This window comes from Ambystoma mexicanum, chromosome 4q (genome assembly GCF_040938575.1).
Source record: "Ambystoma mexicanum isolate Mex_15411 chromosome 4q, UKY_AmexF1_1, whole genome shotgun sequence".
Taxonomy (NCBI): Eukaryota; Metazoa; Chordata; class Amphibia; order Caudata; family Ambystomatidae; genus Ambystoma; species Ambystoma mexicanum.
In genome coordinates, this window is record NC_090928.1 from 984682915 (window position 1) to 984710484 (window position 27570).

At 44.3% G+C, this 27570-nt stretch overlaps 1 protein-coding gene across 4 annotated transcripts in view; it reads left to right on the plus strand.

The window, feature by feature from the left end:
• Positions 1–27570, plus strand: part of RPS6KC1 (ribosomal protein S6 kinase C1) — a 1976431-nt gene that overhangs the window by 1823608 nt on the left and 125253 nt on the right. For all 4 annotated transcript variants that reach the window (XM_069608548.1, XM_069608549.1, XM_069608552.1 and 1 more), the window contains one exon: positions 8100–8182. In XM_069608548.1, the coding sequence (XP_069464649.1) occupies positions 8100–8182 (83 nt within the window). The remainder of the gene's footprint in view (positions 1–8099; positions 8183–27570) is intronic.

Below are 27570 nucleotides of genomic sequence, written 5' to 3' on the forward strand. Positions count from 1 at the left end.
TGTTTTTAGTGAGAGAGTGGGTATTTCAGAGGAAGTTAATTAGCAGAGTAGGCTGAGGGAACAGGGTTGCATTTTAGGAGAGATAAGTTGTACGAGGTTGCAACGGGTTAAACATGACCAGTGTGTCATGTGGAAACGGGTGGTGCACTGAGTATATGTTGGAGCACAGTGTTAAGCGAACAGCAGAGAACAAGAAACATGCTTTGGTACACAGACACAGATAGGTTCATGGGGGTGGAGCTTACCGGTATCGGGGAGCAAAGCCTCAGTGATTTGGCACTTTTCCTCAGTCTCCCTTCTCTCAAGAGCATCACATGAATAGAAGACACTGTGTGGGACATCAGTCTGACGGTAGGTTTTTCACTGCTTTTAACAGGCCAAAACAGGATTTGTCCCTTTTTTGTGGATGCTGAGCTAAAGGCCCCGGGAAATCTGAATAAGGATGGAGGGTGTATGTCACATGACCCTCTAAATGCCAATAAGGTTGTTTAAGATGGCTGTTACAAGCTCCAGGAACCTGTTGGATGCTAATGTATCTTAAATGGATGACTCTCAGTTGGTGGTAGGGGTTCTTTCAAATGGCAAGATGGGTCAAAAACAACATTTTTATTTTAAATAACATGTCCACTTCCCATTGTCTTGTGGTCAAATGCCCCTATGGGAGCCAATTAATGTGTCCAAGATGACGTTCACAAGTTCCAGGGAACTGTTTCAGGCTTCCTGCTCTCCCAAATACAGGGAAGCTTTGTTGTGGATGTAAGACCCTCAATTTGTGGTCCAGTTCACATGGATGCATCGTTTTGTTTCTTATACTTCACTGTATACTTTTTCAGATCGGTGTTGGGATGCTCTGTTCAAGTGCATGTACAGTAATCGTTTTTTTCAGGCATACATTCAATTTCACAGATTCTATTTCCTACAGTCATTTGTAGATGGGAAATCCGGACTACTAGAGGTCGGATGTAGATTCTTTGGAAGATTAGCACCAAACGCAACAGTTGAAGATAACAGATTTGTGAGACCATTTATTTTCTAATGTGCAGTCATCAGTTAAACCAATATGTTTACATGTTTTTTAAACATAAAGCAACTCCTGTAAGGAGTGTCTCATTTAATAGACGCATTAGACACTATTAGTTTGGTTTTGTTCTTTCTTCATTAGACCATGAGTATGATGAAGCCCAGTGCAATGACTTTCACTTGTGCACCATTATGTAAATGGGTGTGGGCTATGGCACTGGAGAGCCCCTTCTCCCCAAGCCAACCAGTTGATAATTTTGGGTCAAACAATGTACCCAATGGGCGTGGCCAGTTGCTACCTTGGTGAGGTGAAGGCCTTAAGCCCCATCCCAAGCACCCTTGTGCCACACACTGGGCCAACTGGCATGGCTAGAGGCAATAACCAGGAACTACTTTGTTTAAGGGGCCTGACACAGAGGCATGTTAAGTGATGGTTATAGACTTTTATTACCAGAAAAAAATTAGAAGGGTTAGGGAAAGTCCTACTTATCCCTAATCCTAAAAGGGGTTTCCCTCCCGCAACACATCTAAGGAACATCTGTGTCAGGATGTTAAATATGTGTATAGGGATGTTTTGGTAAGCTATAAACTTGCAGCTTAAAGGTTTATGGTGGAGAACATACAAGTAATAAAGGGTTCTTCCAGGAAGGGAACTCCCTTCCCTTAATCCTTCTCGCCTTTCAAAAGTGTCTCTTTCTCACAATTTACCTGGGTTCCAAAGGGCATGGTCTTCCTTTGAGTTTCCTTCTAGCATTTATTTTCTTTACAATGTTCTCTGCTAATTTAGAAGTGTATCCAGCACCTGGATGAAGATCAATAATGTTCCACACAAATGGAGAAGGGGGGGGGTTGGATCCTCCCCTGCATATTTCCATTTTCACAATATTTCACTTCCAAGTTCAAGGGGCGGGGGGTGGATTTGTCCCTTGAAGTTCTTCACTTCTTACAATTCCACAGTTTCGGGGAAAATACTTATTTTCCTTTACAAAGTTCACTTTCAGCACTCAACACTTTAAAACCATTCCACTTAGCACCAGGGCAATGACTCTTCTCTTCCAGCTCCTTTGCTTATGATACTTTATCTCAATTCGGCATTACTCCAGGGGTATGAATCTTCCCTTGTATTCCTCTTAAGCACAGTTTTCTTGCCTGTTTAATTTCTCACACTTTGTCCTCTCTCTACCCCCCTATGTTCTCTCCTGCTAGGGTATTTTTAGCTTTCTTTTCTCTCCTTGAAAGGTGCATGAGTTTTCCCCATTGGGTTTACAACTTCAGATTTTCTTCCCTCCTCACTCCTGGTTTGCTCCCTTGCTAGGATATCACTCAATTTATCTTCTCCCTCCTGTTATTTTCCTTTTCCAGGATATTAATTAATTTCTTAACCCTTCTTTACTCCCTGGCCGGGATACGCCTTTATTTCTTATCTTCCCTTATTGTGTAGGAATGTTCACTTCTTCGCCCTGGTTTACTCTCCTGGCAGGATGCTACTTCGCTCCTTAACCCTGGGTTACTCGCCTGCCAGGGTATTACTTCACTGAGTGTGAGTCTCAGATCCCTTATTTGACTGTTTTCCACAGTTTAGCTACTGACCCCTTTCTGATAGTTTGTATCTACTTTGCCTCCCCTTTGCAAGGGTTGGGTCTCCAACCTCTTTTCAACACTGTCTGTATGTATAACAGTTACTCTTTTTTTAAGTTTTGCGCTTTTGTCTCAGTTGTTCAATTACAAACTATTCCTTCCTTTAGAACACCTGGTCACCGACCCTTCTTTCACAATATTCTCATTTGCATCAGTTCCTCTATTATTTTCAATGTCTTTCTCTCGCGTTCTCATCGCTACACAGCATTCGCTCTTGGGTGCCCTGATAACCCAGCCCGTCTCCCTGGGCTTACCTGGCTTCTATGGTGTTCCTCACATCTCTGCCTTGGCTTCTTGCTCGATCCGCTGACTAGGTGTATGTCCTGTCAGCCAGTCTGCCTTCGCTGTGGTTTCTTGCCCTTCCAGGCGGCTCCTGCTGCTCCCAGTTAGCAGGCTACTTTCAGCAGAGTTCTTCCTCACACCATCCGTTTTAGTCTCCAGGCTGCGGATCACAACCTCCTGATTTCTGGCATCTTTGTCAGCGTTCACACAGGTTGCTGACAGCCTTGGACTCTGCCACTATCCTCTATTGCTATCTGCTTTAGTAGTTTTAAGCTTCCCGGCATACGTGAAAAGTTTCCAAAGACTAGAGCATGGCTTTGGCTTACCGGCTCAAGTCATCTTCATTACTCATTCTTTCTTCCTCGTCTCAGTACTTACATGGGGGGGAGGCAAACAGGTTATTTGGTTGGAAAAACCTGGGATTTCTTCCTGTGTTACCATGAGCCATACAGGTATGTTGTACAGGTGTTTGCGTGTTATGTGGAATTAAGATAGCCAGGTTATTTTGCTCAATGGGTTTCCTACCTCTCTGGAGTTGGTCTTGCCCATGTAGTCCTCCAGCAGACAGGCACCCCCCCCCAGGGTCAGAGTCAGGTTGCTTCTGCCTTTCCCTGGCCACATAAGAGATTTGCTCCAGAGAGTCAGTGACAATGTTACTTGATACGTCACATTTGGTAGGGCAGGCGCTTCAGCTCCGCCCCGAGACATAATGTGCCCACTGCCTTCTTTGGCATGGGACAGTCACACGGGTAACCATAGAACAGCTCATGGGGCTTATTGTCCCTTTAAGAGCCTTCCAAGATAACACCAGGGAGCTCCATATTCCAGTAATTCAACTCAATCCAGGCATCAGTGATAGGAGTTTCCAGCCTTTTTCTAAACCCTTATGCTGGTAACACAGTCCCTTTGAGGGAATCTAGAAGTATACATCTAGTGGAGCTGGCAGTGTCTGCATGCTTGGAGACCATCACACAGGTGCAGAAACCTCTCTTGAATCTACCAGGTGAAGGAGAGGGATCTGAGTTATGCAGGAAATCCAAGAGGTAGTAAACCAGTCCTCAAGTCTTTCCCTCTCAGTTAATAACATATAGGCTAAGAGAGTGCATCCCGAGGGCAGCACCAGATTATGATATCCAGAGAAATCGCCACCTGATGGTAGGGCTTAGGCAGTCCAAAGACTGACCTCAGAACTCAGAGTTATACTCCGTGGAGAGACCTGCAGCTAGTTCCTAAACTAGCAACCTAAATAGGAAGGGGGCTGGGAGGGTAGGAACTCCAAGTTGGAGGACGTGGTTTTTGAAGCTGTGGTTCAGCCAATACAAAATTCCGACCTAGGCCCAAAGAACTTCAGCTCCCAAGATTGCCATACCAAGCCTGCTCGTCTGAGTTGCCTTCCCTCAGAGAGAGACTGATTAGCAGGGCCAGGTTGCAGGCATATAAAGGATCACACACTGGCAGGGATGTGGCAATCCCAGATTCCTCATAAGGACTCCTTCCCAGCCAAGCCATTGCCAGAGATTGAATCGAATATCCATTTCCTATCTAAGCTACTACACCTGAGCCCCATTAAGCCAGAGAAAGGCAGCAAGGTGGTACCAAAGACCTATAAAATAGCCCCAGTCAGTGTGTGTCAGTGGGATTGGCAATAGGAAGCCAGAGCTTGGAGTCAGGAGCAAAGTGCTTCCATTACTTTTCAGTTGCTGCAGCCTTTCAAGTTTTCTTTTGCGATTCGCTGCTGTAGGGCACTGCCGAAGTGGACACCATTGGAAGAGTCCATTGGGCAGACAGTAGTTGTGAATTTATTAGAGGACGCAAATAATTGTATGTAAAGTGGAGGTCACCTTAAGGAAAATCTAAGACCATTCATATATTATAATGTTGGTTGGTAATCTCTCTTTATTAAGGGCAAGTCATCTCTAAAGCTCCCTTTTTTGACATTTGGTGCTGTGTTAGTCCAGTTTTAAAATCATAAGACTAATTAAATTGGATGGTGGTAACCCAATAAAGAAGCAACAAAAAAAATAACACAAAGCTGGACTTCACTTTTACATATACAACAGATACAATGGATTCTCACACTTTAAACACCATTAGTTGCAATAAGAAGTATGCAAAGAAATCCGTCCTTCTTGGCCTCATTATCTTTCTAATTGTATGCCCCTTTAACATGAACAGGGCCATTGACTGTGGTTGTGGCATGCCGCCAGTACCTAAAGTCAGACTCGAATATGGGAAAGGGGTGGGGATTAAGACCCCTTTTATGTGTTTACTCACCTGTAGCACAGCCCCTGGGGAAAAGAAAGCCCGTAGTTGGCCCAGGAACTAGGAGAGCGAGGGAGCCAATGGAGAGGGAACGGCAAAGTTAGAAAGTGGCACAGTAAACAGGAAGGTGTGGGTTATTCCGGTGAGATCAAGGGAGGAGGTTGAACAAGAGACCAAGCATAGGAAGGGCAGTGCAGAGGAGCATGGAGGAGGATTGCTCAATGAGTGTGCAAGGTGACATATTGGTTGATGTGAAAAAGATTTGAGTGTGTGAAAGGTGTGTGAGTAGGGCGAATGGCGGGAGACTATGCAGTGCATGAGAAGGTGACTGAGAGTGAAAGGAGAGTGACTGTGGGAAAAGGTATGGGTGTAGTGTAGTAGCATGAAGAGGGGAGTGTAATGGCAGTACTAGTGTGGAAAATGGAGTGCAATAGTGTGGAGGGGTAGTATCAGTAGTATGGCCGGGTTAGTAACAGCATGGAAAGCAGAGTCCACTAGCGTAGCAAGGGGAAGACAAAATAGAATATCATGACGAGGATTACCAGGGTGCGAAAGGGAAGGGCCTATTGGGGCCCGGATGTCTGAAAGGCACATACCATTACGCTATACTGCACTAGGGACCACATACATTGGTCCCCGGTGGAGATAGCTAGAAACTACGTTTGCCCTTAGGGTATTACCACCAGGCAGAATCTTAAACACTAGGGGTTACTTATCTTTAGAGAACATCCTGTGCTTGAGGGACACCTGGGTTAGGGAGGAAGAGGGAGAGAGGGGAATTGGCCATAGCAAACACCCTTTACAGTTCTTTTAATAAAAACATTTGAACAATCATTGAGAGTCAGTGTGTACTTTAGGCCGCCTGTGGCACCCATGGAGGCATACATGGAAAACTATCATCAGTCGCCCACCAGGCTCTAAAACTATGTGGCTGCATCCACAGAAGATGATGCAAATGTATTTACTAAACCTGCAGGAACCGTGTAAGAACCGTGTAAGAACACGCACAACTTTTGTGGGTCCTGCCTGGTGCCTTCACTTGGCCCAACGGAGCAACCTGAATTCCTGAATTTCGAGGGTGTTGTGTCCTCCGACATATTCCACATCTATGACAGGTAATGTCCACGTTACCAGATATGGTAAGTAACTTGTTCTTCTCCACAGCATAATGCTCTCAAACTACAATGACAGACAGACATTTTCTCTGTGATTTTCCTGTGAGCCCTGTTGCTACTGCACATGCACTCAGAAATGACTCGCTACGTGGGTACATCAATCTGCACATTCGTGGACCTGAACAGTGAAAAGAGTATACAAAAGAGAACACCCCACACTGCCTCACAGAAATCATTTCAAGATCTCAGACTGGTCCTATAAAAAGCCGGACCATCCCATCAACCTAAAGACAAAAGGCCTTACTATGGAATTACTGATCACAGCGCCTCACCACTCCTACCACAAGCCTCACAGGGAGCCTGACCAGAGGGGAGATTACCACCACATATAAGGCTAAGAGAGTGGGTGTGTGTGTTTGGAGGAATTAGGCTGTAGACAAGATTTAGGAAGTGGTGGTGAACAATGAGAGCATACAGAGGGGTTTGGAGGAGTGGCTGGAGTCCAGCGAGGATTGAGATGGTGGTGGTAGGAAAAGGGAAACCTCAAGATTAGGTTGGTGAAGTGCATTCGGAAGAGGTGGAAGGAAAAAAGAAAAACATAAGGCAAAAGCTGAAGTGCATCAGGAGCAGGTGGCAGGAGAAAGGAAACATCAGGAGGAAGTTGAAGGGCATTTGGTGGAGAGAGAGAGAGAGAATATCCAGCGCAGGCAATGGGAGTGAGAGAACATTGGGAGGAGATTGTCAGCTTCTATCAGAAGGATGTAGTAGGAGAGAGAGAATATCAAGAGGAAGTGGTAGAGAAAAAAGATTATCAGGAGGATGTTGGTTAAGTAGACCAGGAGGTGGTGGAGGTACCTCAGGAAGGAAGTAAATCGCTAGATGGTGGTAGTGGGACTGGAAACCACTGCAGAAATGGTTCAAAAAGGTTTGTAGAAGAGGTTGCAAGTGAGAGGGGTATACAGAGGCGATTGGCGGGCGTAATGGGGACAATGAACATCAGGTGGTGGTGGTGAAGATGAAGACAGACAGTAGATATAAATGGGAGTGGCAGCAAGGAACCCTGTTAACTAGCTAAAGTAGGAAGGTTCCAGTGGGCCTTGTCGGCCCAAGCAATGGTTTCAGGCAGGTGGAGGAACAAACACCTGCCAGGGAGTTTTTTTAGATAAAGAGGAGGAGGGGCCCAAGATCAAGATCAGAGAGCCAAAAGAGGGACATTAAAAATAAAGGTTCAGGAACCCTAGAAACCAGCAACGGACAGTAATAAGAACAGTGTGAAGTCCACAATGGATACTGACTCAGATCCTGAGAGGGGTGAGAGACTAGGCAAGAAGTTTGAATCCTAAGGGAAAGGCTTAAGCCTTGGGAAAACAAGACCTGAGATCTTGAGTTGTTTTTCTTTCTGTTTCGTTTTAGCAATTCTGTCCCAGAGACCCAGTTATCAGTTAATGAAATGTTGGTTTTGGTGTGGTTGCTGATCCCGGAGATCGCAACCAAAAAAGAAGGTTGAGGGAGTAACATGTTGGACATTGTGCATTAGAACTAATCCACAAGTGACGCTACGTTCTAGTGATGTATGCCTTGTATTAGTGGATCCCTAGCCATAATCATTTTAATACAAGATGATCAAGGTCAGGTTACGGGACATGACTCTTTAGATATATTACAGAACAATTTTGAATTTGTAACTGAATTTAATTGTCATCCTTTTAAATAGTACTGTTTTTGAAGATGCACATTATTTTTCATTACCTTTGTATACAACTGTTTTTTTCTGTATTTTAGAGATTGGAGCCATAACTGAAGAGACCGAAGCCTGTGATTGGTGGAGTGTTGGTGCTGTTCTTTTCGAGCTTCTTACTGGAAAGGTAACATGTGAACTGATCAGTCTATTCTTTTTTGTTGGCTTTACTCTTCTTCTGGAAAATGTATAATTATAGGTTCTGGGCACCTTTTGAAATTGCCTGTTGAGATGCTGTTGAAGATTTTCCCAGAGAAGTGCAACAGGAACATCTGATATGTTTTTTTGCACCCCATTGTTAATGGGATTGTAATTGGTAACAATGTCCAAACTACTGAGTTCTTCTGTGTTCTAAAGCTCAGATCCTCATTTTCATACCAATCAATGATATCTAGAATTCACCTCTCTCCATTCACTAGTTAACAAATCTATTTGCTTATCCATTTTTATAGTGACCCTCCTATGGTTCACCACAAACATTTCTAATGTATGTGTCATGAGATGAGCAACTGTTGCATGTCTGGCATTGATTCCCGAACTACTGGCATTTAATCCCATGTTCTCCATGTAAGGAAGGCATTGTATCAAACAGTAGGACAGACCCAAGTGATCTCAGTTCAAGGGTGTTTATTGAACTTCAATTGGGTTTGGAAAACACCCTTCTAAACCTAAATCTAAAGATGGGAGCAAGCTATGACCATCAAATAATAACGCAGTGCTAGTGGTGTCATGTCAGAGGGCCTATACTAATAAACCTATTGCCAATCCTTACTTCTAAATACAAATAGTGTGGGAAACAATGTTATGCAAAAGAGAAATGTTCAAGAAATGATATGTCAGGATATTCAAGCCGTTGGCTTCCCTTCCCCATGTTTTCCGCACGGGACAAGACGGCACTCTCAAGCTTAGCACAGACTCTGGCTTCTCAAGTAGAAGGGTGCAGTTCAAAACTTCAACATCTTCGTCTTCTGTGCCAATGTCTCTTTGCCATTCATAGTCTTTTTTTCAGAGGGCCTGATGCAATACGACAAACAACAAAGTTCCTTTCGCCTTAGGGTTTCACACGTACAAATTCTCAGGTGATTTTCTGTTCACCCAAGGTCCCCCTCCGCTGGGCTCAGACCCACTTCAACACAAAGCTTTTCAGTTGATCTCCCTCTGCCGGGCTCGGACCATCTTTATCAATTTTGCCACAAATGTTCTTTACTGTAAGAACATCAAAGACTTTCGATTGTGTGTGGAGCTTTGCTTTACCCGTCACAGGACCACTTTGATTCACTATTCTCTACAACTCTTTCACTTTTCATATGGATACCTTACAGAGATCTTCGATTAAGATCCCACATGGTGCCGGACCACTCTTTCAAAGGTATTGTGTCTTTGTTTCAAAGTTCAATCACTCAACTGCAGTTGAACTTTAGTTGCAGTTTTTTTAACGCATGTATTTCAAACAATGTTCATTCCAGCGTTCGCCATACAATGTTGCTGCTTGCAACCTTGGCTCAACAAAGACCGGTCTTGTATCAGTCTCCTCAACTCACCAGCTGTGTTGATTTCACGGACGCTGCTTTGTTGTTCGAGCCAAGGACATTGCCACGCCGGCTGGTAATTCTCCCCACCTTGATTCTTGATGCGGGCGGGCCGCAGGTATCTTAGACACACAATGCAGGATTCATCTGCCTGTTTTCCTCGTCTTATGGTTTCCAATCTTGAGGGCTCATGAAATAAATGTTTTTTTTTGAAGAAAAGTTCAAGGGACCTTCCCTACTTGCAATCCCCTTCTGTTTCACTGTCTTCCTGCTCTTGTTAAACTGCCGTCTTGGAACTGCTGTTTCCTCATCTGCTTTGTCTCGCTCAGAGTGTGCTCTCGTGCTCTGCCTTTTATCCATTGGGGGAAGCCTACTTTTTGCGCCTTTCAGCATGACTGAAGAGAAGAAGGAAAGTTGGAGCATCTACAAACTCTGCTCGAGTTTTCGTGGAGCATTGGCATCATAAATGCTTCCATCGCCTGCATCCAGACCACTATGAGGAGGGATGCGAGGTGTGCCGTAGTTCTTCGAAGAAACCCCCCAAAAAACTACAGCAGACTGTGAGCGTGGCTCAAGTCGAGCAAGGCCACTGACTCAGCCTCAGGGCAGGGTCAAAGCTCATCTAGGAGCGGCCGGTCTAAGGAGCGAACTCCCTGGGGGAGGAGGTGGAGGACGCCCCGCTCGCGGCGGTTCTAAAGAAGACCATGCTCCGCAACGCTAGCTTTGCCGCTGATGCAAGTGCCGAGTCGGCCAAAAGGCAATTGCCATCACCGTTGCCCTCCACTGTGAGTCTACCAATGAAGGGGTCTCTTCAAAGAGAAATTCCCTAACCTCATCCAGACTCTGTGTGTCTGCGGTTAAACAATGAGGGACAAGACCGGAGAGAACATGTTGAAGCTGACAAAGACCTCACTGCATGCCAGGTCAACTGAGTCAATGATGGCGCCGTCAAAGAAAGCAGCGATGAGCACATAGTCGATGAGGCCAACAATGTCCACTATGGCAGTGCTGAAGTAGAGTGGGTCCACGGAGGAAGTGACATCCGATCCATGGGTGTCCTTACATCCTTTCACCCCTAGACCTAGGGATGTGCCGCTGGACATTCTAACGACCCTGGACACCCTGGTCACTGAAATCCAGCAGAGGACGCCGCCACCGGGACCTACGCCTCCATGGGAGAAGCAAGATCCTCTGAGGTTGATCTCACCCCCGCAGAAGAGAAAGTCCAAAAAGGGCACTGCTCCTCAGCGTCATCTGACTCATTCACCACCAACTCGTCAAGAGAAGACCCCACTCAGAGCCCAAGCCCCACACACAGCTACGGGCACCGATGAGGGCGATTGTTTCAACGCGGCTGACGGAGAAACACCACACATGGACGATCCCCATAGAGCCTCCCCACTGGACAAAGTTGGATCCTTTCATTCTACCATGTCAATGGCCTCTGAACTGTTTCAGTTGGTTCCCGAAGAGACTAAGAAAGAAGGCTTTCTGTACCAACGGCACAAGTTGACAAAGACCATCATGCCCGTTCCCTTCTTGGACGACATCTGGGAGGATGGCCTAGCTCTAATGAGAAACCCAAATATGGCCCCGACCAAGCGGGAAAGAATGGAGAAAAAGTACAGCGTTCTAGATTAAGCTCCCAGTTGCTTAAGGACTCCACCCTCGCCTGATGCCGTGGTCTCGGCCGCAGCCAGGAAACGCTCGGCAAATAAGTCATCAGAAACTTGTAGCAGGTAGGACCCATAAATCCCCTTCGACTCTGTCGAAAAGACAAACTTGGGATGAGTAAGCGATCCCACCATTCATCATCGTCCTGACATCTGAAGAAATGGCGCCATAGATTGCCATCTTTGTCTTCGAGTTCCTCTCTGGAGCGGGTCGTATGCCCAACTAAAGCTGCCTCACCAGCTCAGTGTTTAGGCTTACAGTTATGAAGGTGCTCGAGAATGCGGCCTTGAACCCCCGGAGTACAACCAAAAGCCATGCTCCGGTCAAATGACCCAATAAGCATAAGACCTATGCACCTTTGGGCCCTGCAGGCAAAACTCCTAGAGAGCGGTCTAAGGATCCCTTCAGTCGAGGAAAAGTCCCTTTTAGGACTGACTCGTCGACGCCATCAGCGCCGAGAGACTCATCGATGCCATCAGCACAGAAAGACGTGCCATCGACGCCATCAGTGCCAAAAACTCATTAAAGACCATCGACGCATTGGGCTTCGAGCTTCTCAATGTTACAGGCATTGAAGTCGTAGACGCAGCCATCTCATATCTCGACGTCAACAGTTTCAACAATTTTGGCACCTTTGTCAACAAATATTATGACCCCATCGGGTACTATGGAGAAAACATATACCCCTTTGCCTAGGGCTGACTTTTTCAAGTCTCTTTTCTCCATTTATGAGGACAAAGAGCCATCATCAGATGAGTCTAGACGTTTTGGCCTCCAATATGCTATGCCATCAGTCCCTGTAGCCCTAATTTCAGAAGAATCTAGAATAAGGGATCTTCAAGAGTGCCTGCATGATGCCAGTGGTTTGGACACCTCACCAGAGGTAGAGTTTGGCAGATGAGATCCATCTGATCATGTAGAGGTTACCTACAGGCAGTTGATGTCAAGGGTAGTTGAATATATGAGATGAGCTAGACCAAGTCCAGTTTTTTAACAGGATGACTTGACAGTCATTCTGGACAGGGGACCTCAGAAAGACCCAATTGTTCCATTCCATGCAGCTTTGCAAAAGCGTGTTGCTGCCAATTGGGACGCGCCTGAACTCCGGCTGTCAACAAGAAACTGACCTCCAATACAGGGTGTCAAGCAGTATTCCCTATTCTTCATCAAAACCCCAACTCCCAAGAGTCTGGTGGTGCAAGCTGCCACCTCAACCAGTAGACAAAATGCCTACCCTACTATCCCTCCTAATAGAGATGATCAGCGCTATGACGCTCTAGCCAAGAACGTTTTTTCGACTGGAAGCATAGCCCTGAAGTCAGCAAATACCATGTGCACGTGGCTAGGTTCGCTCACACCCTTTGGGAGTGTATAATCCATGGCGACTGACCATATCCCCGAAGGGGAAGAAGGAGACAGGTTTTTAAACATAGTCCAGGATGGAAAGGACGCTATGTGTGAATCCCTCCAGACTGGTCTCGACTTCGCTGACGGTGTCAGCAGAGCAATGGTGGCTAGTAGAGTTATGCACAGGTTTGCCTAGTTGAGAAAGTCAGGATTTGCTCCAGACGTACAATCCAGACTGCTCAACAATCCCTTTGACAGCACTCATTTCTTCGGTAGCAAGGCTGATGAAAGTCTGGAGAAATTGCAAACTTCAAAGGCAGCAGCCAAATCCCTTGGTGCTTCGATTAGACAGCCTCCAAATCGTCCCACAGATACGCCCTGGAGGTGTAGGTCCTTTTGTCACTGTTTAATGCTTATGTTTAATCATTTGTATAGCGCGCCACGGTACCCGAAGGCTTAGGGGCGCTCACAGAACAATTATAACACACAAATAGAACTTAACACAAAGCAAGAAAATACAAATGCAAAAAAATGAAACAAAAATAAAATTTAAAAAAATAAGCAATGCTTAAGCCAAAATACGAAGGCATAACGGTAACTTATACATAACTTAGACAGCTCAAAGTATTAAATTACAACTAGAAGACCCTCTGGGCAGGTATCAACATTGTCTTAAAAATGCAGGTAACGTGCTAGTGCCGCATCCCACTAGGACACAATCATTATTCAACAACATACACCAGTCTTTGAGGTCAGTCCTGCGGACGATCTTCAAGTCCAAAAGTCTAACCACCCCCGGCCCAGTTCTTTGCTGAGCCAGGCTAGGACCTTTTACCGCAAGGCTTCTTTGGGTTCTTTACCATTGACCTTAGAAATGTTTGTGATGATAACGTTTCTCTGGTCCCACACAAAGTCATGAGTCCTCTTGTCCTCAATTTTGGGCATCAGATGTTTTGTTGAGCATAAATTCAATGAGGATCTTGGTTTAAGACTGCTACTCATCACTGTGGAATAATTGATCTTTCCTTGAACTGGTTTCTGAGCCAGTTCCAGAGTGGGAACACACAATTTCACTAACGGGGCAATAATATCCACATTAGGGGTTTGGGTCATAATGGCCCGTGTCGACTTCAGGGTTTCATCATTCAGGGTTTCATCGTTTGTGTGGCCTGGTTTCATTGCTCCTTACATGGGCTGGATTGAGCGGCCTTATCCGATTTAACTACCTGAGTCACATCGTTATGGTTACAGGATTAATTTATTACAGCGTCAACATTCGCTCTTGACAAGAGCAAGTCCACTACCCAGTTCTTGAGGGAATCCGCCAATAGATTGAAATCAAAAGGACTTGCGCATAAAAGTAATTCTTTGGCTATACTGGCCACAAGATCAGGCCAGTAAGCATGGTCAGGTGGTTCTGTTTGAGGAGGGATATATCTGACTCCCTCTTGCGGGGTAGTATTAAGAAGTGTACTTTGATCTATGTTGTCACCTGGGTGATTCTTGGATCCTTCCATAGCTCCGAAAGCCACAGGAGCAAGGTCATGCTTCATGATATCCTGGATGTCACTGTTATCAGCTGTGAAGGTACACTGCGAGAGTATGGAAGCTGTGTCATTTGAAATTACTGAAGGTTTGTCAGGCTCTTGATGTACAAGTTCTGGGGCTGGATTTTTAGAGGGAAGGGCAGTCTCCTCCGCTTTAGACATAGGCAGATCACTCTGCAATCTTTGTCTTCTGCGGGTTGCGAAGAGACAAAACCTCTGAAACCCGATCTCATTTGGAAGAGGCAGAGGGCAGTCAGTTCAAAGAAGCCAAAGAAGATTCCCCTGTGGTGGACAGGGAAGAGGTGCTAAGACCGCCTCAGCAGTGGCTACTTTGCCATCAGCCACTGGTTCAGCCACTGGTTCAGCCACCCCAAAACCTCTCTGAGGACTTAATTCACAAGACTACAGTGGGAGGCAGACTGTCACAACATCTGACAGAGTAGCAGGCTATTACTTCAGATGCATGGGCTTTGGAAACAGTAGCCCAGGGTAACTGCCTTCCCTTTGTGAAAAAGACTCAGTCAACCACCGTGAAAAAGCTCTTTCAATGTTTCAGATCCGCTCCTTATGCAGAAAATATTAACCCTTCTTGAGAAAGGTGCTATATAACCAGTACCTGTAGCAGAGAGGAACAAGGGTTGGTACTCCCCATACTTCCGAATTCCAAAAAAGGATTTAGGATTGAGACCCATCTTGGACTTAAGCAACTTGAACAAGTTCCTCAGGAAGAACAAGTTCAAGATGGTTACCCTTTCTCAGATCATTCGGGCCCTCCAGCTTCAGGACTGGACGCTATCATTGGACCTTCCGGATGCTTACTTTCATGTGCCAATCCATCACAAGCACAGACAGTACCTGAGGTTCGCCGTTGGCAGTTCTCATTATCAATTTCGGGTTCTGCCATTTGGGCTCACCTCCGCCCGAGGGTTTTCACCAAGTTAATGGCGCTGGTGGCAGCGAGTCTCAGGAGAGAGGGGATTCACGTCTACCCCTACCTGGACGATTGGCTGATCAGGGCCTGTTCCCCCGAACAGGCCCTGGAACATCTCAGCTCCACCTGCCACTCCCTTCACTGACTGAGCTTCTCCCTCAACTTCAAGAAGTCTCACATGATACCATCTCAAAGGCTCCAATTAATTGGACCAGTCCTAGATGCATCCCTGGGAAAAACCTCGCCACCAGAGGTGAGGGCTCAAGACATTCTGCAGATGGTCACCAAATTCCAGAATGCCCATCGTCTCCTGGCCTTCGACTTTCTAAGGTTGCTCGGCCTCATGGCATCCTGCATTTTTCGGGTGCCAGAGGCTTGCCTGAGAATGAGGAGATCTCTCCAATAGGCTATCAGGACTCAGTGGTCACAATTCGCAGGAAGGATGTCAGACGTCCTACAGATTCTGAGCAGAGTCTCACAGGACCTTTGATGGTGGACTTGTCAGGAGAACATTCTGAAAGGAGAACCTTTTTGGCAACCATGGCCGGAGATAACAGTAGAGACGGATGTCTCACTCACAGGGTGGGGAGCCCCCACCAATAATCTGACAATCAGCAGTCCTTGGTCTCCATAGGAGTCCAAACTCCACATCATCCTTCTAGAGTTGACGGCGATCAGACAAGCGCTTAAGGCCTTTCTGCCCTCTGTACGGGGAAGGAATGTCCTGATAAATAACGGGCAACATAGTGGCCATGTACTACCTCAACAAAAGTGGATGTATAGGGTCACTACCACTGTGTAGAGAGGCAATGCAGCTGTGGTACTGGGCAATCCAAGAAGGGATCTCTCTGTCGGCAGTTCACATAACCGAAGTGGAGAACACGGTGGTGGACGCTCTGAGCAGGCAGAGCAAAGTCTCCCACGAGGGGGAACAAGCTCAGGAAGTCCTTTAAGAGATCTTCACCCTTAGGGGAACCCCTCAAGTGGATCTGTTCACGACCAGTGTCAACCAAAAGTATGAACTGTTCTGATCCAGGGAATTTACCCCAAGAGGAGATCTAGGAGCCACGTTTGTGGCAGACTGGGACTTTCCACTCCTCTATGCGTTGCCTCCAGTCCCTGTCATTCCTCAAGTCATCAGCAGGTTGAGAAAGTTCTGGAAATCCATGATCCTAATTGCTCCGGATTGGGCCAGGAGGACGTGGTACCAGGACATTCTGGACATGTCCATCTGCCCTCCAGTATGTCTTCCACAAAGAGAGGACCTTCTCTCTAGAGCGGAGGGTCGGGTTCTCCATCCAGAGATAAAGACACTCCACCTTCATGCATGGTTTCTGAGAGGCTGAGATACACGGATTGTGACCTCCCGAATGACGTAATGGAGATTTTGCATTCGATAAGAAGGCCAGCAACTAAGTCTTTGTACCGCTGCCATTGGAATAAATTCTGCTGCTGGTGTAGAGATAAGAATGTTGATCCATTTACATGTAATACACCTATGGTGTTGGTTTATTTTTTTACACCTAGCTAATCTGGGGCTCCAGATTGGTACTATTAAAGGATATCTTGCGCCGCTTTCTATATTTAAGCGCACTTCGGAGGAAGTATCTTACTTTAAAATCCATCTAATAATACAGTTCGTAAAAGGATTGACAAATGTTTTCCCTCTGATCCCTCTTCAAGTCCCGGTTTGGGATCTCAACTTGGTGTTGAAATTCATGTGTGCTGCTTTGGAGCCTTTACACTCCTGTCCTTTGAGGCTGCTGCCTAAAAACCATCTTCTTAGTAGCCATTTCATCTGCCCGAAGGGTGAGTGAACTTCAGGCTTTATCCTGCAAGCCTCCATACACAATTTTTTTTATAAGGACAAAGTGGGCTTTAAGGTGAAACCCACCTTTTTACCCACAATTGTATCTGAATTCCATCTGACTCAGAAAATAACATTACCATAATTTTACCCTTCTGCGCACCCTGGGACTGAAGAGGAGAGGCTACACAGGCTTGATCCTAAACGTGCACTGAGTTTCTATACTAAACGTGCACTAAGCTTCTATATTACTAGAATGGCAAGAATAAGACAAGATGACCAACTGTTTGTTGGCTACTCAGGCCACAAGTTGGGTATGGCTATTACAAAACGGACATTATCCAGACGGATAATACTGACAATATCTGAATGCTACAAAGTGGCGGGAAAAGATCCTCCAGAAGGCCTTCGGGCTCATTCGACCAGAGGCATAGAGACTTCCTCTGCATTGTAGAGGGGAATACCACTAAAAGATATTTGTACGGCTGCCACATGGTTTTCCATACATACTTTAACCAGCATTACAGTTTGGACTCTTCTTCAGGCCAACAAGGCTTATTTGGTAAGGCAGTGTTGCATTCTGTGCACACAGATCCATGAGAAGTACTAAATTGTCATAAAAATTCAAAATACCTCTTCTAGAAATACTAGAAATATCATAAGATGGGGAATACGTGGGAGGACACAAGTTAGTTACCCTTGGTAACCTTCTTTAGACTGGCTGTTACTCCCACGTATTCCTTATCGACCCTCCCAACCTACCGCGCAGTAGAATTTCCTTTGCTATTGCAGTCTGCGCCCTCTCCGGATGAGTAACTGTCAAGTATTGGAAAGATCCTGTATTTGTAAAAACGGAACTGAAGCCAACGGACGCTGCATGCGTGCCATATATACCTTTGGTGATGTCGACATTGAGAGAGAGGCCTCCAAGGCACATCGAGTCGACAAGCATTGACATACAGCGCCCTCTGCTGAAAAAAAAATTCCGAAGCAACTAAACTGGATGTTTGAAATATCAGAAGATACAGAATACATGGGCAGAACCTCCAGTCGAAAGAACGTTACAGGGGTAAGTAACTTGTTCTTTGCCTGCTCCACCCACAAAAGAGGTGTGTCCTTTGGCACCCAATAGCACTGCCAGCACAACAATGGGGTACAATGCTTGCAGCTCTACTTCCTTGTAGGAGCCGGCTACTCCACCCACTCCCACATCCTCTGACAACCCAGGCACTTTCACTTTCTGCACCTCCTCATTTCGTTTGGAAAATGTCATGCTGATCCCTTCTGTGGGTGAAATGTTACCAGACACTAGAATTTTCACGTGTCCTATGGATGACCGGTTTTACCTAAACTATAGTTAAGTTGAGTCATGGTGTTTGGCACCAAATAATATACAGTAGGGCTGAAAAATACAGTAGGCATGGCCGAAGGCCTTGGTGCCGAAAGATATACAGTGGGCACGGCCGAAGGCCATGGATAGTGGTGCTGAAATATATACAGCAGGCATACGCTTTATAGCTTCAACAGGTGTGTACGGTCAGTAACGATCCATTTGGTACACATCATATTTAACAAGTGTCCTGATAATTGTAATGTACATTTTTTCACACCTACTGCATATATAACATTAGTTATGTGAAATTATTTTAAATTTGAATTACCAGCGTATTAATGCTAAATGTGCTTCAGTATCATTTCAAGGTACACTGTTTTACAAATGCTCTGTATATTTTAATTATGCATGTTTATTTACCACAACAGTATGTATAACAGTAGCATAACATTTTTGAAACATTTCATTATTTGCGTACCAACTACAAATGTAACTTCTGTTGACAAAAATATAACTTATTTAAGGCTTAATACAAGATTTTATTTTAAAAACGTGAATCAAAATGTATATATATCTTTTTAGATATTTGTTCAAATGTTGCATATTTCCTTCTTTACAATATTACATAAATGGACCTCTCTTACAATGACATAATTATTTTGTGCTATGATAACATGTCTCTTTTTTTATGGGTAATGCATCAATGTTACATTTACAGTAAAAATGTGCAAAGTGAAGAAAAGTAAAACCAAATTGTCTTTGCCCATAAAAAGTAAAATGAGATGAGCACAACATGTGTTTTATCCTTCTCGCCTCACCTAACTGATCCACCCCACATGACCGTAGAAACCTCTGGGTATTAAGCGCGCTTTATAAATAACCAATTACAATACGATTTTAATTACAATAGCACTTACGGACCATGTAAATGTCAGTGAATTGCAGTATAAATCAACCTAACATAACATTATAATGTATTTATGTATTTTATAATAGGCTATGGTTTGATTTAAGATTTATTAATGGTGTACATTTAATTTATAATGCATGTTCGAAAATTACTTGTTTGTATGCATATACTTGTGTTTATTGTTTAATGATATTAATGTTTTTGTTTGTGCGTGAGTTAACTTAATTATATTTGATTTTAATATATTATTTGCAAAATGTATTGATATTTTTTATGTTACCTTAACTTTATTTCTGTTTGTCGACTTTAAGTTTTTGTTGGTTTAACCGTAACTCTTTGGTAAAAAAAAAAAATCCCAAAATATATATTTACATAATAACTGTTGCCTGCGGCTTCGCTGGTATGGATTTTGGGATTTGGTACAATTGTCTTCAAAAGAGACAGAAGTTTTTTGTTCAAACTGTACGAAATATAATTTACATGTTGATGTCTTAACGTAATAAGCAATGTTTATTGCAGATGTTAGTCGGGGCATATTGGCTACAAAACAAAGATAGTTCCATTGATGTGCATCCAGAAATGTTTTTGTGTTGTAATTCCAAACAGCCAATGAGACAGTCAAAAAAAATAAGTTACTTATTTGGCATCTGCAACCTACAAAAAAAAATATTTGCGTACGTCTTTGTAAACTACATTAGTGGTTCTCCCTTCAGGTGCTAAGATTACCAGAGGGTTAGTTGAGCTGACTCTGGAACAGGCCACGTAAAAATTGCCAAATCAGAAGCAGTCTTCCCTTGGTTCAATCCCTGCTACCTTTAAAGTCTGCCTGTGAGATTTGTTGATGGTCATGGCGAAACAAACCTTTAAGAGGAACTGAAGTCTTTTGAATTCAAACAAATATTCTGAAGGTATAAGAGGTGTTTGTGGTATGAGCATGGACTCCCCCTGGCCAGAATCACAATCACATTTCCATGGAGAGCTTTCACTCGCAATCTGGTGCCATTACAGAGCTTAGTTGCTTTGAGGTACCGCAATAATATCACAAGTGCTCCCACTTTGAGAAGAAGTTTGTGTTCAGGAAGACCAGGAGGATTTGCAGTGTTCAAGAACTCAACAGGGTTGTGGACTGCGTCATCACTTTGAACCACTGATTTTACAGATTTGTACTCCATTTGGTCTCCCCCTGAAAAAACTAATAAGTATATTATTGATTACGGCAGTCATGCTGTTCTTTGGTGTTAAAATGGCACGCTCACATAACCATTCTGTAGATTCCTCCATTAGATTTTTTGTGTCGGGATACATTTTGGATGTGTGGTCTGCTAGGGAATTGACGACTGTGCAGAGGTTGGAAGGGGTGACAAATTTGCTCTCAAATACAGCATACTCTCCATTACCAATTTTAAGAAGCAGTTTGGAAACTAACTTTATAATGAAGATTTAAAACGTGCATTTTTACTTTTCTTACATCTTCTGTTTGTGAGATATGGGTATTGCAGGGCCTGTGGTAATGACCCTCTAGTTATGGTTAAGTTACTCAACCCGTAGGAAGAGCACTTTTTTGGGTGACTTATAACTTCGTCCCTCTCCCCCCTGGACGAATCCTCACAAAAGTTTACAGTATATGGCCCTGCAGATTGAACCTGCAAAGTTTGGTGAGGTTTCGTGCAGAGGGGGCGGGGGGTGCAAAGTTATAGGTTAGGTCCCAAAGTTTGTGGTTTTTCTCATAGACACAATGGAAAACATTTTTTGCTAACGCCAAAAGCCCAAACCACTGGACAGATTTTAGCCAAATTTGCGGCAGGAGCAGCGGCTTGGTCCCGAAAGCGTGCTTTTGTACATTTTGTAAATTTGGTTTAATTCATTCCGTATTTTCTTTTTTATAAAGGCCAAAAAGTAGGTTAAAAGAAATTGTGATATCTGGGATCGATCCGCTGACTCATTTCCCTGTTCGGTCCGCATATGGGCATCTAGAGGGCGACATGATGTCCGCAGACATCGGACGCGCCCGCTGATTAGTCAGTAAAAAATGTGTGGTGCGTCAGATTTTTGAAAACGCCCACCATGTTTGATGCGTGAGCAGCGGATTGTACCCGTGGACAGTGCAGTAAAAACATTAAAATTACAACATTGCACTTGTCAAACTAATGAAACAATCTCTGGGGAGGTGATGGGTGATGAGGATGGGATGGATATGGCCTTAAAAATCACAAAAAATAGATGCTTTTTCAACTCCGACGTCCGGGAACAGTCCTGATGTCCAGGGATGTTCGGGGGCATCTATGCCTATTTCTGCTTTACAGGGTTGGTGAAAATCAGTTTTTGGGTGGCTTATAACTTTTCCGCCACTCAATGAAACTGCATGAAATGTTGGAAATCATTCTAGACCGGTCTCTGAATGGTTCTGCAAAGTGTGGTGCTGTTTTTCCAGGAGGGAACAAAATTAGGGGGGGGCAAAATATTTTAAAGGCTTATAAATGTGGTGCCATTTGACGAATCTGGACAAAAGTTCGCAAAAAAACTTTAGACCTAGATATGAATGTTTTTGCAATGTTTGGTGGGATTTTGTCATGGGGGGGTATCTCAACATTTTTAGTTGGCTTATAACTTGATGAATTTGCAGCAAAGGTTTCAGAACGATTACAGACCCAACCCTGAATGTTTGTGCAAAGTCCGAATGGATTTTGTCAAGTGTATGGTAAGTTATATGACTATTTTATGCACATACATTTCGACACTTCAAGTGTCATAATGTAGGTACATAAAAAAGTAATATAGCGTTGGTGACTGAGGTATAGCCTGTGGCCATGGGCAGTGGCCATATTGTCCGGGTTATTGATGACCCGGGCAATCTGGCTACTGGCAATGACCACGAGGGACTAGCAATGGGGTTAAAGTAGGCATGGCCACCAGGGACCGGCTATGTGGTAATGTTTTTCTATATTGGGATTTGACTTGGAAAAGAAATGCTGCTTTAGTGTACAGGTTTTAATGCTCGATGGAATTACATCAAAAATGCAGGAGGAGGGTCAGCAAGAACTTCAAAGCATGGTTTTGCAAATATGTCCTGTATTTTATTTATTTGAAAGTGCGAACATGTAAGTGCAAAAAACAGTGATATAACGTTGGTGTCTGGGCAATGGGTCTGGCCGTCAGAAAGGAGAAATGTGTACTGTAATTTGCTCATTGTGGTATGCAGCATGGGCAAAGCGGTAGGTTTGAATGGGAAAAAATGTTCTGCTTGCGGTTACATCCTGCAGTGATGGACTAGGTTACAACAAACTTGCGCAACGAGCATTAGCAAGGACCTAAAAGCATGTTTTTGGAAATATGTCTTGTTTTATTTTTCCAAAGTATAAGCATGTAAGTAGAAAAACTAGTGATATACATTTGGTGTGTGAGTAGTGGGCCTGGCCCTCGGCAATTGCAAATGTGTACTCTGATTTGCTTATTGGGAAATGCGGCAAGGCCGAAGCCCATGCCCCATGGATTTGGAGACTGGCTGTGGCAGCAAGCCATGAGCACTAGCCATTGGTTACATTATTAGGCTATAGTGGACACTGAGGTGGAATGCAGGTTAGGTGAAGTGAATAATAGGGGTGATTTGGCTGGGTTCATGGTGGAGCCTTATGCCATAGGCAATTGAACTATGATTTCCACCCCGAGCATGCACTGCTGATAACGAAAAAATGCACCTGCACCAAATCATCTTGTGACCACCACCAACACAAATCAGGTGTCCCCTCTACCAGTGAGCCAATGTAGTGATATAACCTTAAAAAATGAAAATCAATTAAGACAGATAAGGAATAGGTAAAAATATGTTACCACTTCCTCTATATAATGGTTGAGATCAACTCCCACACACAATGTGGTGACTCTCAAAATCGCAACTCTTTGCAACCAAAAAGACACAAAATAAGTACCACATTAATGGAACCCGATGTTCCATTCCAAACTCTAACCATATTAGACTAATGTGTACAATCCATTGTGACCCCCTACTCGCAACAGTTAATGTGTAGTGATTTGCCCACATACCTCAATAATTCAACACAAGATTTCAGTTGTTCCTCAACTTGCTCATCTCATAACTAATAGTAAAAAGCTCTTTGTTGGGGTTCCTAAAAGTAAAGATAAAAAAATGTAAATACTGGGGCTCAATAATAATGCAGCCCTTCCTAACTACAGGTTTCAAATCAGTGAAGCGATATGCACTGCACACACAACTTGGAATTTATACACAATATCTCAATTGCTCCTCAATCTGTACATCTCATGAATTGAAATCCTTATTGGGTTTCAATCCCTGCTATAAGGTCCCTAAAAGTAAAGATTACACAGTATAAATACTAGGATTCTATAATCAGGCTGGCTTGCTAACGTCTGGTCTAAAAACATCAAGTAAAGTATGACTATATTGCACTTACATTGTATACAGGCTAATTTGGCCCATGCACCTTTGTGGTGTAATACCACAGTGTTATTGGTGGCTAATTGCGACAACCATTTTAGAAAATGGCATTTAAATACATCCTGTGATGTCAGACGCTGAGTGCCTGACATCACCCGGTATTGCCATAATCAAACAATGTTCTTATCCTGTTACATGGTAGCTACTGTTACAAACATGATCCCTTTTGATTCAGTATACAATACACCAGCACAGTTCCCTTTATCATCCAAGTGGAGATTATTGACATCCTCTTTCTAATCTGGCTGCACTACTATATATGTGCTAGTTTAGAACAGATACATAAAATATACAATAGATAAACAATTTGAATTCCTCAATCTCTTACAATAATGTTTGTTCTTGCTTTAAACTACACATTTCGGGCATTGTGCCCCATAATGGAGGCAGTGTATTTCGTGATTGTCCTCACAAACAACACTGATTGCAATGTCTCCAAAATAAACCCATTATCAATTAACTTGCTCCAATGCATATACTCCAGACCGCCCAGTACACAAAGTGAGCGTGCATGCATAATACTGAACATCCATCTAGCTTTTGTATTGATCGTCAGATGGGGTGTCCCTAGTATTTAGCAACACCTTCCACTGAGGGGTGTACTCCAATGAAATTAGTTTAGCCAGAAAATATATTATCCATACCATACCTACTGCTCTTCTCCTTAGCCTATGACACTAGTGGCAGCTGTCAACTCTTCACCTTGGCCAATTAACTGTTACTTCACTTTCCCCTCCTGCAGTTACACTGAATAGGCACTCATTGTATTTTACTTAATACTTTACTATACTGTGTTGCAATTGTGTTCTTGCTTCCGCAAAGTGTAGAGCACACTCCTAGTACTGTATGTACTGTGACAAGGTTAATACCCTAACGTTGTCAAGAGGGGATGGAAAACCCTCACAGCCTGGTGTGGGAGGCCTGCCAGAGGGGAATTAAGAGCCAGTTTAACTACAGAAGAAGATGGTGGCAGTTGGGAGAGTTCCATTTCTTTTCCCCACCCCAAGTGCCAGTTTATATATGTGTAGCACCAATTTGCATCACCTCAAGCCTGAGAACTAAGTGCTGGTGAAGTTTTTTCTTTAGTTTTCAGAGAAAGACACAGGAAAAGACCACTCGCAAGAAATAAAACAATCAGAAAATCACGTAAATCTAAAGACTCCGCCAGAGAGAAAGTGATGGTGGGAACAGGACCGGCGTTCATGCTCACCTGTCATGAGCCCTACCCAAGTGGCGTACAGAAAGGCCTGGGTTAAGGAAAGCAATAGGAGGAGCCAGAGCTCCTACCGCCTGTTATGGACATACACCACCCGATAATGAGACTGATTTGGCCCCATAGACCACCAGGGGCATAAAGTAAAACCCCAACAAATAGAGACTCGCCATAACCCCCCCACTCCCCCTCTTGTAACATGAGCTTGGGCACTGTACAATGTGAACCGCAATTACTGTCACGCGGCGGCTCCTCATGGGAAAGGGAGACTGCTTAAAGCACTATATGAAAACATTATTGTATGTAACACCTCTCGGTGGGGAAGTACGGGACAGATCAGACTTTTATCCAAGGCCAACCAGAAGACGTAGAGGGGTTACAAGAAACTCCAGGAAGCAGGAAGTTGTGGGTTTTTTAAGTGAGGTCTGAGGAGGCCGCAGACAATGAGACTAGCAGGAGGAAGGAGTTTGGAGTGGAGTGAGGAGGTGATTTTCTGGAGCAGGTGAGGCATTGCTTAGTGAGTCCAAGTGGTGCTGCGTCATGAGTGTATGTGAAAGACTGGCAAGCATGTTTAGCAGGAGTGGTGAGAGTAAATGTGAAGTGTTTGTGTAAGTGAAAGGAGGGTAGCTGAGTAGAAGGTGGGGTGGAGTACTAGTGTGGGGATGGTAGTAGTGTCGATGCAAGAGTAGTAACAGTGGTTGGATGCAAGGTTTAGAAGGATTAAGAGCCATTAGAGAGAAAGAGGGGGGAGACACAGGTTGTAGAAGAAGAAACAGTGGGTGGAGTTCGAAGGATGAGATAAGTAAGAGGTAAACATCCGAAAGTGAGAGGGAGAAGAGTATGTGAGTGTGATTGGAAGAAGGCCAAATCAGGCAGAGTGTCTGAAAGGTACAGCCCATTATCCCTTTTAGTCAAGTAAATACTGGATATTGTAGGGTCAGTCTAGGGATGTCCCGGAAGGAGGTTAGAAAGATATGACTTTTGGTCTTTAGATTTTTGCCTCTAGGTTAAGCCAGAACTTAAGTAGTAGGTGTTGATATCCTGTATATACTAGCCAGGGGAGTATGGATGCCTAAGATAGGGGGGATTGGTGCTTTCTAGATGAGAGACAAAGATGGCTCTTGAGCCTTTGAGCCATTTGTGACAGTATTTCATTATTGTACTGTATTTACTTGGCACTAGTGCAACAAAAAGGCTGGGTAACTTAACAGTATGAGCATTCGGAATATGGAATACAATGCATCTAAATATGAGTCATGGCCCCATTGCACTCCATGACCACAATAGCTTTTTCTTAATGCGGTTGATAATTCTTAATTTGTGCCCATGCCAACGGAATTGTATTTAGGTTAAGAGGTAATGGGGGACTTTGAGCCCAAATAAGCCTCTGTTCCACCATAAAGGCAGCTGCAGAGAAAGGATTGCTTGGGGTCATTATCAAACACAATGATAATTTGCAGGTGTCCTCTAGGTAATTCTCCCTCTCATAGGGGAGCATCCCCTTCATAATTGTGATCTCTTTAAAGAAGACTTTGTCCATTATTCCCTGAAAATAAATCAAGGAGTCTAGTGCCTTTCTGGGAGGTGCTGCTCCAGAGATGAAATTTGATCAGATGCTTCATGACGGGTTTGATTGAAATGTGTCTTTTCCTCCTGAATGCCATCCAGAGTCTTTCGCGGGTGGAGGTAGTCTTGTCCATGAACAGGACTTCCTTGAAGTCTTCCATTGTCTTCATTGACTATTATAGGGCAGAGGCTGTGGAGCATTATGAAGGCATGGTTATTGTAAATTAAATTAACATTGTGGGTGGAGGGAGAGTGGGTTGGGGTAGAGTGAAGAGAGAAAGTGTGTCGAAAGATAGTGGGTTTGTGGGTTGAAGTTGAGTGGGATGAGGTTGAGTCTGTTGTAGTACAGTGGGATGGGTGTGGTTTGGTGAGGGTGAGTGGGGGTGTGGTAGAGTGGGATGTGGTAGGTTTGAAGTAAAGTGGGTGAGTGGGGTGAGATAGAATGGCTGAGGGGTGAGGTAGAGTGAGAACAGGTAGAGTAGGAACAGAATTCCACCTCAATACTGTTGGTTGAAGTAGAGTGGGTGGTGCAGAGTGGATGAGTGGGCTGAGGTAGAGCTGCTGAATGAGGTGGAGTGGGTTGAGATAGTGAGTTGGGGTAGAGTGAGGAGAGATGATGGTTTGGTGTAGTGGGGTGAGGGAGAGTTGGTGAGTGAGAAGAAGTAGTGTTGCTGAATAAGGAAAGGTAGAGTTGGGCAGCATAGAGTACTGAGGTTACTCTATTCCTGGAGACAGATTAGGTGAGTAGGATTTGGTAAAGTGGATGGGCGAGTGAGAAGAGGTAAATTGGGTATGATAGTGAAGGTTGATGTGGTACGAGGTGGGTTGAGGTAGAGTGGGTGAGTCTGTGAGCTAGAGTGGGTGAGTCTGTGAGCTAGAGTGGGTGAGTCTGTGAAGTGCAGCGCGTGAGTGTGAGGTAGAGTGGGGTAGGGCAGAGTGGAATAAGGTAGGTCAAGTAGAGTGGGTGAGTGGGGTGCAGTAGACTGGGATGAGGTGGGCTGAGGTAAAGTGGGGTGACTTGGAGTGGCTAGGTTGAGGTAAAAGGGATGAGGGGTCAGGGAGAGCGGGGAGAGGTGAAGTGGTTGAGGGGTCGGTAGAGTTGGGAGTGTGTAGAGGCAGAGTAGGATCTGGTAGAGTGGTAACATAGAGTGGGTTGAGGTAGAGTGATATGACAGTAGATAAGT